This window comes from Balaenoptera acutorostrata, chromosome 15 (genome assembly GCF_949987535.1).
Source record: "Balaenoptera acutorostrata chromosome 15, mBalAcu1.1, whole genome shotgun sequence".
Taxonomy (NCBI): Eukaryota; Metazoa; Chordata; class Mammalia; order Artiodactyla; family Balaenopteridae; genus Balaenoptera; species Balaenoptera acutorostrata.
In genome coordinates, this window is record NC_080078.1 from 29909936 (window position 1) to 29924218 (window position 14283).

Consider the following 14283-nt stretch of genomic DNA (forward strand, 5'->3'; position numbering starts at 1 on the left):
GGCAGAGTGCAGCCCCCTTTCTTGGAGGGGCGGCCTCACAGGGTCCTGCGTCATGCTGGTTCTCCATCCCTGGCCCCCTCCAGGCTCCGTTCCAAGGTCCCGTCTGCCGGCCCCAGGTGGGCAGGAAGTTCCAGCGTCCACCTTAGGTCATGTCCAGCCTACCTTGAATTCCCTCTTTATTGCTGGCCCCTGGGATTTGCTTTTCTTTCTTCTCAGCCTATCAATATGTATTTTAAAATTTGTTCTATTTATTACATTTTATTCCCCTGAAAACTCCACCGGGGCTTCCCATGGGCTCATGATGAAGTCCAGGCTCCTTGAAGCAGCCCCGCCAGCCTACACATGATTTCATTTAATTTGCACAATCCCAGGAAGAAAGTATTACTGTCTCCGTGAATCAGGTGAGAAAACTGAGGCACAGGGAGGAGAGAAGGAGGCCTGCCTGGTGCAGGGGTGGAGAGGGAAGGGGACCTCGGAGTCGGAGCCTCCTGCTTTTCCCCCCTCCTGGGTGCCAACGGGAGGGCGGATTCACAGGAACCCTGCCCGAGGCGCCCTGACTGCTCCCTCCCTCCCCTGGAAGGGGACGCGTGACAGGGCCCGCCTGGCAACGGGCACCGGTGCCAGCAGGTAAATGCTGGGTGAGGCCCTTCCTTCTAGGAACAGGCTGCCTGAAGGTTTCCTTCAAAGGTGTCCTGCCCATCACGACCATCCCCACGGTGAGCCATTCTGTGCCGGGGCCGTACGGGCAGAGAGCACTGGCCATCCTTGTTTTGCTGGTGACCATTCGCTCGGTCAGGGGGTGAGAGCCTAGGCTGAAGCTGGACGTGTGGCCGAGTGAGACCTCACCCTGGCTGCGTTCAGCCACTTGTTTCTCGACAGATCCAGGCCGAGACCTGAGCTAGGCGGACACACAAACCCTCGAGCCTCTAGCTGGATTCCGGAATTCTTAGGACCAGGGCGCGTGGGAACTTCTGGAGTTTCTGCAGCCCCTTCACAGAAGGGCTGAGGACACCGGGGTGGGCACAGTCTCAGGCCCTCCCTCAGCTTGTGTGTGTGTCGCAGCCACGTCAACCTGGACACCACCCACATTCAGCTGTGCGCCCTCCATCCTCTCGGGGTTTACACAGCCCCACACCCATCCTCCTGGGCTGAGCCTGAGCTGGTCTCCCTTTTTTCACCTGGTAACAACAAATCTGATCTCTGTTTCTATGAGTTCATTTGTTTGTTTAGATTCCACATATAAATGGGATAGGCCGGTATTTGTCTTTCTCTGACTTATTTTATTTAGCATAATGCTCTCAAGGTCCATCCATGCTGTCTCATGTTGTGGCAGGATTTCCTTCTTTTTTTGTGGCTGAATAACAATTCTATTGTGAACATACACACACCTTCTTTATCCATTCATCCACTGACAAGACACTTAGGCTGTTTCCGTGTCTTGACTATTGTGACGAATGCTGCAAGGGACCGTGGGCGTGCAGAAATCCCTTTGACACAGCACTTTCATTTCCTTTGGATATATATCCAGGAGTGGAACTGCTGGATCGTATGGTAGTCCTAGTTTTAATTTTTTTTGAGGAACCTCCATACTGTTCTCCACAGTGGCTGCACAAATTTACATTCCCACCAACAGTGCACAAGGGTTCCCTTTTCTCCACACCCTCTCCAGCATTTGTTATCTTTTTTTTTTTTTTTTAATGAGGATCTTGAATCAGATGCGTATGTTTTGATTGATTGATTGATTGATTGATTTTGGCTGTGTTGGGTCTTCGTCTCTGTGCGAGGGCTTTCTCCAGTTGTGGCAAGCGGGGGCCACTCTTCATCGCGATGCGCGGGCCTCTCTCGTTGCGGAGCACAGGCTCCAGACGCGCAGGCTCAGCAGTTGTGGCTCACGGGCCCAGCCGCTCTGCGGCATGTGGGATCTTCCCAGGCCAGGGCTCGAACCCATGTCCCCTGCATTAGCAGGCAGATTCTCAACCACTGCGCCACCAGGGAAGCCCGTCTTTTTGATGACGGCCATTCTAACAGGTGTGAGGTGATATCTCACTATGGTTAACAAATTTATTTTAAAAGCTAATTTTAATCAAAAAGGACATTTCACAATATCACCACAAGAGAAACACCAGTCCAACTTGCCATAAGTAGCGGGTAACTGTAAACAAGTACAATGAAAATAAAACAATTCTGGCTCCAGAGGTTGCCTGTTGAAGATTGGGGGCAGCAGGAGCGGGGGTTCTTTCTTTTGCAAAAAGGGGAAATCAGGAAATGTTCAAAAGGCTGTTAAAGATAGACAAGCACCCAATGGAGGTTTTCTCTTTGCCTCCACCTGAAGGACCAGAAGGGAATAAGAAAAGGGGAATCACTTTCTCTCCTGTGATCTGAGGTTATTTGAGACCCCCAAGGCATCTCTCTCACTTGGGGGGACCCAGTGGGGACATCAAGAGCCACTGGGGGAACTTGAGGGTATGGGGTGTGGTTTTACAGGGTCCCTGGAGGCTGCGGTGGAGGGGGGTATGCTCCGTGGTTGGTAACACTGTCCCTAGCCTCACAGGCTGCCCCCCTCTCACCAGCCCCCCCTGGGTGCAGTGTGGGGAGAGGACCTGGGTTTGAATCCTGCGCTTACCACCTGAGTGAGTCTGCCTCTCCCCACCTCAGTTGCCCCCTCTGGGAAGCAGGGCCGATCCTCCCTGACCCAGGGAAAGGGAAAGCCCTGTAGGAGAGGCAGGGCATCAGTGCAGACGTGGACGAGGTACAGTGACCCCAGCAAGGGCAGGGCCTGCGTGCAAAGCCTGCCAACAGGGCCCAGGCCATGACTGGGGCTTCCCCACTGGGCTGGGGTCAAGGTCAGGGCACTCAAGCAGGCCTATCAGCGTGGAAATCAATCCCAGCTCTGTCCCCCAGGTCTGTGACTTTGGGCAAGTCTTGTAATCTGTCTGTGCCTCAGTTTGGAAAATGGGGAGATCATGGTACCCACCTCACAAGGTTATTGAGAGGATTAAATGAGATGGAGTGTAACAATATGCTTAGCACAGGGCCTGATACAGAGGCGACGCTTTGCAAAGGCCAGTGAAGACGGTAACGAGGATGAGGATTTTGACGACGAAGAAGATGAGGATGAAGAAGATGATGATGAAGATTATAATGAAGACAGTGATGAAGAGGATGCTGAGGATGAGGATGAAGGTGATGATAGTGATGATGATGAAGACAAAGAAGATGATGAAGATGATGAGGATGAAGGTGAGGATGAGGAGAAAGAAGAAGATAATAAAGGTGATGAGAATGAAGAAGATGATGCTGAGGATGAGGATAAAGGTGGTGAAGATAAAGATGACGAGGATGATGATACATGTTTGTGGAGTAACGCAGGGCAGGGAAGTGTGGGTTCAACCTTCAGAACATGCTTCCACACGTGTTTCTCACGATTACCTTCTCACAATTTAGAAGCATCCAAGGTGGATCTGTGTGAGCCTGGAGGGTCCCAGACCCTTGGCTGGACCCTGTGGTGGGCTGTTCATGGGGCTGCCTCCCCAGAGGCTGGGCGCTCCCTAAGGGCAGAGGTGGTTCCTTGCAGCTCCCTGCCCAGCCTGGGACAATCCTGCCCAGAGGCACCTTCTGGCAGCCACTCCCTGGAGTCAGAAGCCAGGGTAACCAGTTCATTCACCATCCACAGCACCTCAAGGAGAAAGGGTCATTGTGTGGGTGCCGCTGGGGGCCACCCACTCGCCACCCCTCCTCTCGGCAAACTGCAGATTTGCCCACTGGTACTTTGGGAAGAAGGTGTCTGAACTTCCATCTTCCAGGAGGGGAAACTGAGGCTCAGAGATGGGAAGTTGCTTGCTCTTGGTCACAAAGAAAGTTGGTTGTGGAGTCAGGGGTGGAGCCTGGGTCTGTCTGGTCCCAAGGTCTATGGGTGTGTGTATGCACGTGCACGTGTGTGTACCTGTGCACATTTACACGTGAGCGTGTGTACACGTAGCCCTAGGGGCAAAGCTACAGGGCCTCGTCAGATTGGTGAGCTGGATTTTTGGCAACTGCCTCCATTCTTACCCTGATCCAGAATTTTCTCCAAACAGCAGTCTGGGTGACCCTGTTAAAACCTAGGTCATGACATCGTCCTCCTCTCCTCATAGTCCTCCCAGGGCTCCCCATCTGCCTCAGAGAAAAGTCCAAGGGCCCCCAGTGGCCTCCCAGGACCCCCAGTCCATCCCATTACCCCTACTCATCTCAGGTCTCACCCTCCTTGAGTCTTCCCCAGCCACATCAGCGCTCACAGTTCCTCCAATGTGCCCCAGGGCCTTTGCACTGGCTGTTCCCTCTGGCTGGGATACTCTAACCCCAGATGTCTGTCCCTTCCTCACTTCCTTCCATCTTTGTTCACATGTCCTTTCTCAGCACAACCTTCCCTGATCTCCTAGATTAAGTTGCAGCAGCCCCTTTCTTCTTCTCACCAGCTGGCCTGAGACCCCTACCTCACCTCTATTTGTATCTTCTCATGCACTCAGTACTTTCTAGTCACTACGGAATTTCTGTACTTATTTTATTGCTGGCCTCCCCCTCCTGGGAGGTCTGCTCCAGAGGCACGGAGTTCTGTCTGACTTGTCCACTGCTGCCTCCCCAGTGCCTGGTACACAGTAGGTGCTCAACCAATGTTTGTTGAATAAATGTTCAAACGATGGGGAAAGTGAAACCTTTCCTCCTTGCCCACCGGGGCCTCCCAGAGAGGGGCCAGAGGGAGGTGGGGCTTTGAGTCACCTCTTCTCAGTGACAGATGCCACCAAGGCCAGGCAGAGGGTGCAGTTTCCAAGGTATTTGGCAGTGGCTGCCCCAAAAGGGCTGTTCCTGTCCAGGTGGATTGGCAGGAAAGCCAAGTCAATAAAGTGCAGGAGATAAGCAGGTTCAAGAGAAGATGCGGAGACAGGGCAGGATTCGAGCAGTTCCTGTGAATTCGCTGGAGTTGGCGAGGGGCCTGCTTGGCCCGGCCCCTCGCACGTGGGGTGGCGGTTCCTGGCTTTGCTCTCTGAGAGGCGAGAAATGTGACTGGAAGCCTAACAGACTCAGGCTCGAGGCTCCACCACTCCTGAGCTGGGTGACCTTGGGTCTCGGGTTCCTCATTTGTAAAATGGGGATAATAATTGTGCCGGTCGGGTAGGGTTGCTGAGGTACATGAGATCAGGCATGTACCTCGCTTAGCTGTGCTTGGCCTGAAGGAAGTGTCCGTTAAGCAGGAGTTGTTGCTATTCGGGCCCCTGCAATACCACTTAGCAGCTGTGCAACCTTGGGTAAATCACTTGGCCTCTCTGGGCTGGGTCTCAGTTCCTCCTCTGTAAAAGAGCATCATGCTGACCTCATAGGCTGTTCGGAAGCTTCTTGGCATCTTATAGCGGCTCAAAATGTGCTGGCTAGTTGGGGCCAGGAAGTTGGGTGGGTGGAGGACTCATCTGCCTGATGCCTGGGAATATCAGACCAAAGTCAACCACAGCTGGGATGGACTCGGGGCAAGTGGAGGGAGGCGAGCGACTGGCCTCGGAAAGTGGAGGATGGAGAAGAGAAATCCCAGGAGGCTTTGCAGAGGAGGTGAGCTTTGCGCTGGGCTGTAAGAATGGGGAGGATTTAAAAATTGGCAACACTCAGGCAGAGGAAGCTGTGGTGAAATGGCACATGGCTGGTGGGAGTGTTGATGGGCCGACCTTTTCTGAAAGCCACTTGGCAGTTTACAGCCAGAGCCTTAAAGTGATTTATGTTTCTATGACCTATGCTCGGAACCTCTTCTAGGGATTGATAATATAAAACACGGACAAAGGTTTATGTGTAAAGGTGTTCATTGCAGGGTAATTTAAAATAATGAAAGTGGAAGCAAGTTTAAGGTCCACCCCTGGGCAACAGCTAACCCGAGGGACACATCCCCCCACATTTTATACTCTTTGGAAATGGAGCTTCCAGTAACACGGGAAATGCTGACGCCAGGGGGCTAAGTGTCAAAAGCAGGACATGAAATCACACCCACTGTATTATGTCAATTGCTAAAATGTATAGAAAAAAGACTGAAAGGAAATCTGCCAGCGTGCCGACAGGGGCTGTCCCTTCATGGCGGGATTGTGGAAAATACTATTTTTCTATGCTTTGCCAAACTGTCACCAGGGTCCTGTAATCCTTTGGCAATCAGTGGAAGCAACAGAGTAAAAGAGAAGCAAACACATCAAAGAAGAAAGGAGTGGAGAGAGGAGGTGACAGCTGGCTGTTTGGGGGACACTGAGCTCTCTCCCTTGTGGCCAGTCCAGCAAACCTGTCGGTCTTACCTCCTAAATATGTCTCGGGCCACCCACTTCCCTAGTGACCCCTCCGCACTGCGATGGGCCTCTCCTGACCATCCTTCACCTGCAGGCCCAGCGATCTCTTCCAACACGCATCAGATTACATCACTTTTTGGCTTTAAAACCCCCACTGCATCCACTGCTCTCAGCACCGAGGCTAAAGCTCCTGGAACAGCTTCAGGGGCCTCGAGTGGCCGCCCAGGCAGGTGCCTTGGGCCGAGGCTGACGTCCGGATGCCCTCCTGCCTTTCTTTCCATCTTATTCACCATCATCTATGTATGCAGAGCCCAGCTTGGCACAGAAGCCACTGCAAATCAGGGGCCTCGGCATGGATACGCAGATTGAATGAACTAGGGAGGTGGTTTCAGGTGGCCGTGACATTCAGGTGTTGAGCCTGGTGTGTCCAGGTGGGCACCTGCTACTGTGCTGGGGGGAAACCAGGCTGGGTCGGATAGCTGTGGCCCAGGAGGAGGACTGGCGGGGCCAGAGGAGGCTGAGCTGGGGGGTGTGGAGCGGAGGTTCTGGCGGGGGGTTTGTGGGGAGGCCTTGCACGGCCCCATCTGCACTCTAGTAAGTTCCCAGGAAGCCCCGCCTGTTCCCGGTTTCGTGATTCAAGCCTATCTTCCTTTGGAGAAAAGCACTTCAGATGTTGAGGGTTTTTTTCCCACTGCCCTCAAGGGCCGTGAGGAGGCAGGACAGCAGGGGGAGGGGTTACCAGCCGGCTGGGAAGTGGTCATCCTGTGGGGGACGCAAGGTCACTCGCAGGCAGGACGCCGCCCGCCCGCCCTCACCTGCCTTTCCACTTTCTAGGTACCGTCAGAGGAGGCTCGGCCAGGCCTGCCGGGCACCTCCCCCAGGGCAGAGTCCCAGGGAAACACTGGGCCACTTCCAGTTGGAGGGCACATGTGGCCTGGGGGCTCCTCAGCCTGCCTTACAGACAAAGAACCGGAGACTAGGAGAGGCAGTGACTGGCCCAAGGCCACCGAACAGGCCACAGGCCATTCCCAGGAAGGGGGTGGTGGAAGCTGCCACTGAGGGTCTCACACCAAGAGCCCAGGGCCCCCAGGCCGCCTGCCCTGAGTCGAGCACCAAGCCTGCGTGCTCTCCCCATCCGAGCCACCCATGGAGCAGCCTGTCCCCACCCCTGCTTTGCAGACAGGAGACCCAAGCGCGCGGGGGTGACCTGGCTCCAGACTGCCTCCTGAAGAGAGGCCGGCATTTCCCTAAGAGCCGGGAGGCCCTCCGTGCCGCGCCGTGCAAGGGTCTCCCGCCGGACACCGTCTCGGCTCTCACTGACCAGGTCTGGAGCGGCACGTGGTTCGAGACGGTGGACAAGTGTTCCAGATGATTCCGACAGCCATTCACGTCCCAGAACTGCTGCTTGCCTCCTTCCTGTAAACAGCCTGGGATGCCTGGCCCGGCAGCCGGGGGCAGCACAAAGCGCGGGCCGGGCTGCTCTCCAGGGCCCGTGGGAAGGTTGCAGAGCCCTGCTGGGCCTCCGTTTCCTCACCTGTGGGAAGGCAGGGCTGTGCTGCAGGAGAGCGCATGCCTGGCTCCTCGCTCCCGCTCCCCTGACCTGTCGCCCCCCCTCCCCGCACCAACCCCAGGCCTGGCCCTCAGCTGACCCAGGGAGGCTCTCAGGCGCTCTGGAGGGAGCCCTGGGGAGGGAGGGAGCCGAACCCCCAACAGCTGCCGTCCCTGGTTCTACCCGTCCTGAGGCCGGTCTTCCACCTTCTCCCTGGGCATCCTTCCAGCGAGTGCCTTTTTCTAGATCAAAGTCGTCATGACACGAGTGTCCGTGTGCCTGCGAGGCTGCAGGCCGGTCCCGGCCCAGCGCCGGTCACCCAGCAGGCCCCCCCGTGCAGAGCGGAGTCCAACCTCAGCCGCAGGCCTCATGGGCAGACTTCGGAGGAACCTACCGGGGCTGAAGCCGGGCCGGTGGGGAAGGGAGCCCTGCTGGCGGCCAGTGCGAGGCTGGACACGGGGGAGCGGCCCACACCTTCCACCGGCATCACCGCAACCCTCGGCACGAGTGGGGTGCCCCATTCATGCCTTGCACTCAACTCGGGTTTTACCTCAAGGCCCAGAAGGTCCGGCTGTTTCTGGGTCAGGCTTGAGCTGGAGAGTCAGAAGTTTCTGGAAGAACCCGTGATCCCATCTCCAGGGATTTCCAGAGCTCATGCTGGTGCACGTCGGTGTGCTCGGGAAAGCTGCCGCCCCGGCACGACTTCACCCCACTGTCCTCGGCGGGGAGCCTGTCTCGCTTCCCCTGGCGTGGCAGCGACATCGCCCGGGCTCCCCGCGCCCTGGTGCGCCGGCCGTGTTCGGCCCGCGAGACAGGGCTGTGAGGAGCCCGCTCTCCGGGCGTGGAAGCTGAGGCTCGACGGAGCCCACCAGCTGAGCGCCAGAGACGCGGACCAGGCTCACGGCACCTGCCTGGGGCTGGGGCCCTCTCTGAAGGGAGCACCTGGGGCGCTCTCCCAGCCCTGGGCAGGAGCTACGCCACCTCCCTTTAGGAAGTGGGATGCCGGGGTGGGGGCAGGGAGGCCCCAGCTGCGGCCCCTCGCCAAGCAGCTGCGGACGGCCGAGAACCTTCCCCTCGCCTGGCCGTGGCCTTCCCGCCACAGCCACGGAGCAGCAGCCACGTTCTTGGTAACTTTTTCTCTTTATTGCCAAGTTCAGATTTACAAGGAAGTTCCAGTTTTCATCTCCACCCTTGTGTTCAGCACCCACGAAACATGAGTCATGCTGGCGAGAGCAGGTACTTCCCTGGAACGGTCCCGTAGCCCAGAAGCATGAGGTTTCCCAGCCCTGCTCCTCCTTGGGACAAGAATTATTTACATATTTTCAACTCAGAGGAACTAAAGGAACCCTTACAGTTTATGTCCAATGTCATCATGACTACATTAAATATTTCTTATTTATTGCGTCTAGAAAAGAAAATGAGAATTGGTTCACCCTGTGCCTTTTTGAACAGTGCATCTTGAGACCTTAGAGAAATCTGGTGTATGCCTGTAAAGAGGTGCGTTTCCTCGCTTACCCCCGGGTCGCAGTGCAGGTGCTTGGGTGGGAGCTGCCCTATGCAGAGAGCAGCAAGCAGGGCAGGCTTGATGGGGGAAGGGCAGCACAGAGGGCCTGCCGGTGGCAGGAGGACAATCCCTCCCACCCGCCCCCGGGGGGGGGGGCACGTACCTGTCTGACTTTGAGAGGCGCCCTCACTGGCTCAAGTTCCCAAACTGGAAAGGACACGTGCTCCTCCCCAGCAACTTTCAAAGCTGACGTTTGGGGGTTCATGTGGCCAGCCCTGCCCCTGACTTGGCAAACCCAGTGGGCCCAACGTGGACTCGGGGAGGGTCTCTGCAGGGACATGGAGATGGCGGGCTGGATGGGCCTGCTGAGGCCGATCCCAGAGATCCGAGTCTGGTACTCACGTGTCACAGGCCATGGCCCCTGCCCCGGGCTCGCCAAGGATTCCTGGCTCTACCTCTCTGCCCCAGAGTCCCAGCACCTGCTGTCTGGATGGGCCCCTCTGGAAGTGCCCCCACTGTTAGATTTTCTGGGGGCTCCTGAAGACATAGCTGTGCCACTGCTGCCAAGACGGTGGAGACCTGGCTGCCAGCCGGCTGTGGGCTGCCCACAACCAACCCCTCGAGCCCACCTGGGGAGAGGCCTGCCCTTGGGCCAGACGTGGGGCGGAAGCTTGGCCTGATCGCACCTGCTATTCAAGAGCCCAGGGAGGCTGGGCTGCGTTCAGCTCTCCTGCCTGGGTGGTACTGCTGCGGGTTGTCCTGGGCATGCTGTCCCCCGGCCGAGACTTTCCTCCCGTAGAGCTTGAAGCCCCCTGGAGCCGCTGGATTTCAGACAGCAGGCTGGTGGTTCCAGGGCAGGGTCCACATGCCTCGGCTTGTTCCTCACGATAATGCCACCGGCTGGGAGGTCACTGGCCTTCTCTCGTTTCTACTGCTCCAGAATCATTTCAAAACCAGCAGTGAGTGGCTCTGGGGTTAGCCTGCCCCTGTATCCTGGCAGAAGAACCAGTGGGGCCCCTGTTCCTGACAACACGGACTTTCTCCCTCTTTCCGTTCCCCCTGCCTGTCCTTTCCAGGGGGCTCTCCTGAAGGTCATGGCTTGTCCCTCCTTGCCAGGGCCCCTGGAATTTCTGCCTAAATGGCTGCCTTTCTGAGCTGGGTCTTTCCCCTGTTGGTGCTGGCTGGGCTCACCTGCCCGGAGGGCTTCTTAAGGCTGGAGAGATCTGTCCCGCAGGCGCCACTCCCCTTCCTCAGGGGACCAGTGTGTTTCCTTCAGGAGGCTGAAGTCTGGCCCGGGCAGGCCCTGCCTGACAGCAGATTGTGGGAGTTACTGGGGACCGGGTCCTCTAAGAGGTAAGCGTGTGGAGCATTTCCTGAAGCCACCTGATAACCCGGACCGGCCGACACTGACACCACGGGTGCTGGCACTCCTGTGGGACACGTGGAGGCAAGTTTTGGAAGGTCTGAGCATCAACCAGAGAGGTGAGGGTCGCTTGGCCTTGCCTGGCTGAGTAGAAAGAACATCTTGGGAGCTTTATCGGATATAGCGGAGACCTGGCCTGCACACACTCAGCCCAAATGGAGAAGGAACTGGGGGTTTCCATTTTAAAAACGAGCTTGCATCTTTACAGCAGCAGCTGAGAGGAAGAGGGACAAACCCCGAGCTCCTAGGACGGCCCTGTGAGCTCGGACGTCACGTCCTTGCAGCTGGGCAGGGGCTGGCTCTCGGGATGTCCCTGCATGCGGGCACCCACACCACTTAGCAGCAGGCAACGGACTCGGAGGACGGTTTCCATGGCCTTCTTCCCATTACGGCCACAGGGGCTGGAGTGTCTGCAGTCCCAAATCGTTCTTTCTTAGACAAATAGAGAGATGGCGACGACCGAAGGTGATGCCGGAAAACCGTCCTGTTTGGTTTCAGTCCGGAGAGACGAGGAATGGTCCTGAGCGGGGAGCTGACCGCACTATCCCCGTTTCATGGAAAGATCTTCTGGGTAACGCAAGGCCCCTGGGCTGCCACGGCAGAGAAACTTTCAGCCCTCCCAGCTCTGTGTGTACCTGAGAATATGAGTCTCTCCCTTATTTTTGCTTAAAAAATACTCTAAACTTTCCAGGAAGGGACTTTTATCATTCCACAGGCTTGCAGAGTTAGTGAGTAATAAAGAAATGAGAATCCCTTAAGACAATGGAGAAAGCCAGACTGAGAACTCTAAACCCAAAACGCTGGGAAGTTCAAGGCAAAATGAAAATGAAATCTCAACAGTAATATTACACTTCTAACATGACATCAAACCTTAGGGTGGAGGATATTTTTGAACTTTTTAAATAGATGTTTTTCATCTGCTGCCAGAAGCAGGAATAAATATCCAAAGGAGATGTTTATCGAAGTTTGCTTTTTTACAAATTTCTACACAAAGTGACCACGTCCGCTTCTTCTGTGCTCACTGGGGACGGTGGCAGAGGACCTTCGAGACTGGGGAGGGGCTGGCTGATGAAGGGAGTGTTGTCGGTGGGTCCTGCTGCCCTGGGGCCGTGGGCTCTGACACCAGCCCAACCTCCTCTGCCTCAGTCATCTGGGTTCGCTGGGGGTGTCGCCACTGGTCCCAGCCTGCTCTCAAAGAGGTGTGAAGTAAAAGGGGAATTCAAACGGAGCAAAGGACTGCAAGGATGGTTGGAGGTGGTTACTGGGGCCGAGGAGAACTTCGGATGCTCCCGAGGTGTCTGTCGTGTCAGCTGCTCCGGGTCCCTGCCAGCGGGGCCGCACGCACGAAGGGAGGTCAACTCAGTGCTCGGCGGGGCCCGCTGGCTCTGGCTGTGCAGCCCCCTCGCCCGGGGCCCCTGTGCCCACCGCGGCTGGTGTGGGTGGCGGGGGGATGCCGGTGAGGGTGCGGAGGCTATGGGGGTCGACGGGCGGGACGAGGGTCAGCGACTCCGCGCTCAGCGTGTCGGCAGTGTCCTCGCAGAGCAGGGAGATGGTGGGCTGCTGGGCGGGGATGAGGCTGGGGCACAGGCTGACTGTCTCCACATCCGCGCTCCTCGCCAGGCTCTTGCCGGGCCTGGCCTCTGCTTCTGTTTCACTGACGATCACCAACTGGTCGGGAAGGTTAGGCTGAGGCTGTCCCATAGTCATGGGGTCGTCTGGGCAGGGGGTGGGGGCGGAGAAAAAGCAAAGGTATGCTCAGCTCTGAGATGCTCTGCTCACACTGGCACCCTCTGTTCCCGTCCTGAACAAAGGCCCAGGGAGGTCTGGCGGGGAGATGATGTGCTGGGGGAATAACTTGTCTCCACTTCCTCCTTCTGGGGACACAGAAGCTGGCAAATCCAGCCCTACCTAGGCCTGGGGGATATCTGTCAGGGCCCAAGGTTACTCTGACTTGTGATGCAAGGGACACATTAGGGGATTGTGCAGAATCAACGAGTGGGTTCCAGAAGCCCAGTTCCTGGTGCCAGGAAACAGCCCAGACAGGCTCTGTGTGTGAACCACCTTCCTGATGATAAATATGCGTTTAGGGAGAGAACAGGCTTGGGTGTGCTTATCACCTCAGGCCATTCCCAGAGTCTATATTTGGTAACATTTCCCCAAGAGGGAACTCACTGCAGTATTAAAAAAAAAAAAAAAAAAAAAAGGAATTCTATACAATTTTTCAGCTTTGCAAAGCTAAAACAAAACCTTGGACTGTGGTTTTGTCCCCTGCTCCTCCTCTAAGTGCTGAGTTAGCACCCAGAAAGGGGCTGTGATCGCTCAGGCCATTCTTATCCCGAGGGTCTCCCCCAGGGGCCACAGAGAGAAGCCATGTCACGAGGCAGGAGCGGCCTGATGCAGTTATTTTAGGAGCGGCAATTTCTTTTTTTGGTGCTTTTCAAAATCCATGATTAGATTACAGACAAGTGGCCTATTTGCTTTCCAAAGACGAGCTGGCCTGGACAGAGATACCAGCTGCCACTGGGGTTCCTTGTGGGAAACATCTTCCAGGACTTCATACGCCCGTGATTTGAAAACATGGGTACGAAGGCCGTGGGCATCTCGCTTGGAAAGCAAATCTCCTCTGTTACAGATCTGGGGGCCAACAAGGCGCTGAGGACACTGTGTGTGTGGACAATGAATCTGAAAGCACTCTGGGCCCTGGGATGATGGCAGACGTTTTTTGGTTCAATGTGATTCCACTTAAGTTAGTTGTTTTTTTTTTTTTCTAAAGTTAAGCCAAAACAAAACAGAACCGCAAATTGAACACAGAGCAAAAGAATGGAAAAACCAAGAGCAAAATAAAACCGAAGGGCATACAGAATGGGATGAAGGAGAGGAAGAGGATCCCCAGCGTGGAGAGGAAGCTCAAGCAACAGATCAAGTCTCCCAAAGGACACGTCGCAGCTTCCCACAGGACTCCCGGGCACGGTGAGCTCGGAAAGGCCCCAGGTCACTTCTTCACAAGGCCTTTTTTCTTCTTTCCGTTCTTTCTCTCTTTTTTTTTTAAAAAAAAAAAAAGAGAAATAAGGCCCAGAGAAAACCACTGCGTGGGGCTTTGGGTCTGTCCTTGCTCTGAGAGGGTGGCAGTGGGACACGGGTGAGCACCAGTGGAAAAAATGATTTGAGGTGTGATCTCAGCCCACAAATGCTGACTAAACACCCCACACACTTTCTGGTTTCTCTGAATTTCAATGAATTTGCTCCACTCAGGATGCCTTGTGGTGACGGGCTGGTTTCAAGGCCTGGGCTCAGGTTGTGACCCATCGCAATCTGAACATGGGGCTCTGAGCACAGGCTCACCTTGCTACAAACAAGCGTGTCCAGGAACTTACGTACATAAGGACCCACGTGTCAGCTTAGCTGCTGACGAGGCAGTTTAGAAATGACTGATTCTCCAAGGGCACTTTTGTGCCATCTGGAGACAGAGCTTCAGAGCATTTCTTTCATGTTTTCTCCAGACTTCTCCATGAGAATT

The 14283-nt window shown here is 55.7% G+C and overlaps 1 protein-coding gene across 6 annotated transcripts in view; it reads right to left on the reverse strand.

Annotated features, from left to right (window-relative positions):
• Positions 1 to 2047: 2047 nt before the first annotated feature.
• CLEC16A (C-type lectin domain containing 16A) overlaps positions 2048 to 14283 on the reverse strand; it is a 217403-nt gene continuing 205167 nt past the window's right edge. For 2 of the 6 annotated variants that reach the window (XR_009005334.1, XR_009005332.1), the window contains exons 23-24: positions 8390 to 12481; positions 2048 to 7824 (exon numbers count right to left, since the gene is read on the reverse strand). Coding sequence is in view for 2 of the 6 variants with exons in the window: in XM_007188393.3 (XP_007188455.1) it covers positions 12126 to 12481 (356 nt within the window). In the remaining 4 variants the exon portion in view is untranslated. Of the gene's footprint in view, positions 12482 to 14283 lie in introns of all 6 variants that reach the window. The other 4 variants (XR_009005333.1, XM_007188393.3, XM_057528624.1 and 1 more) reach the window with 4 other exon arrangements.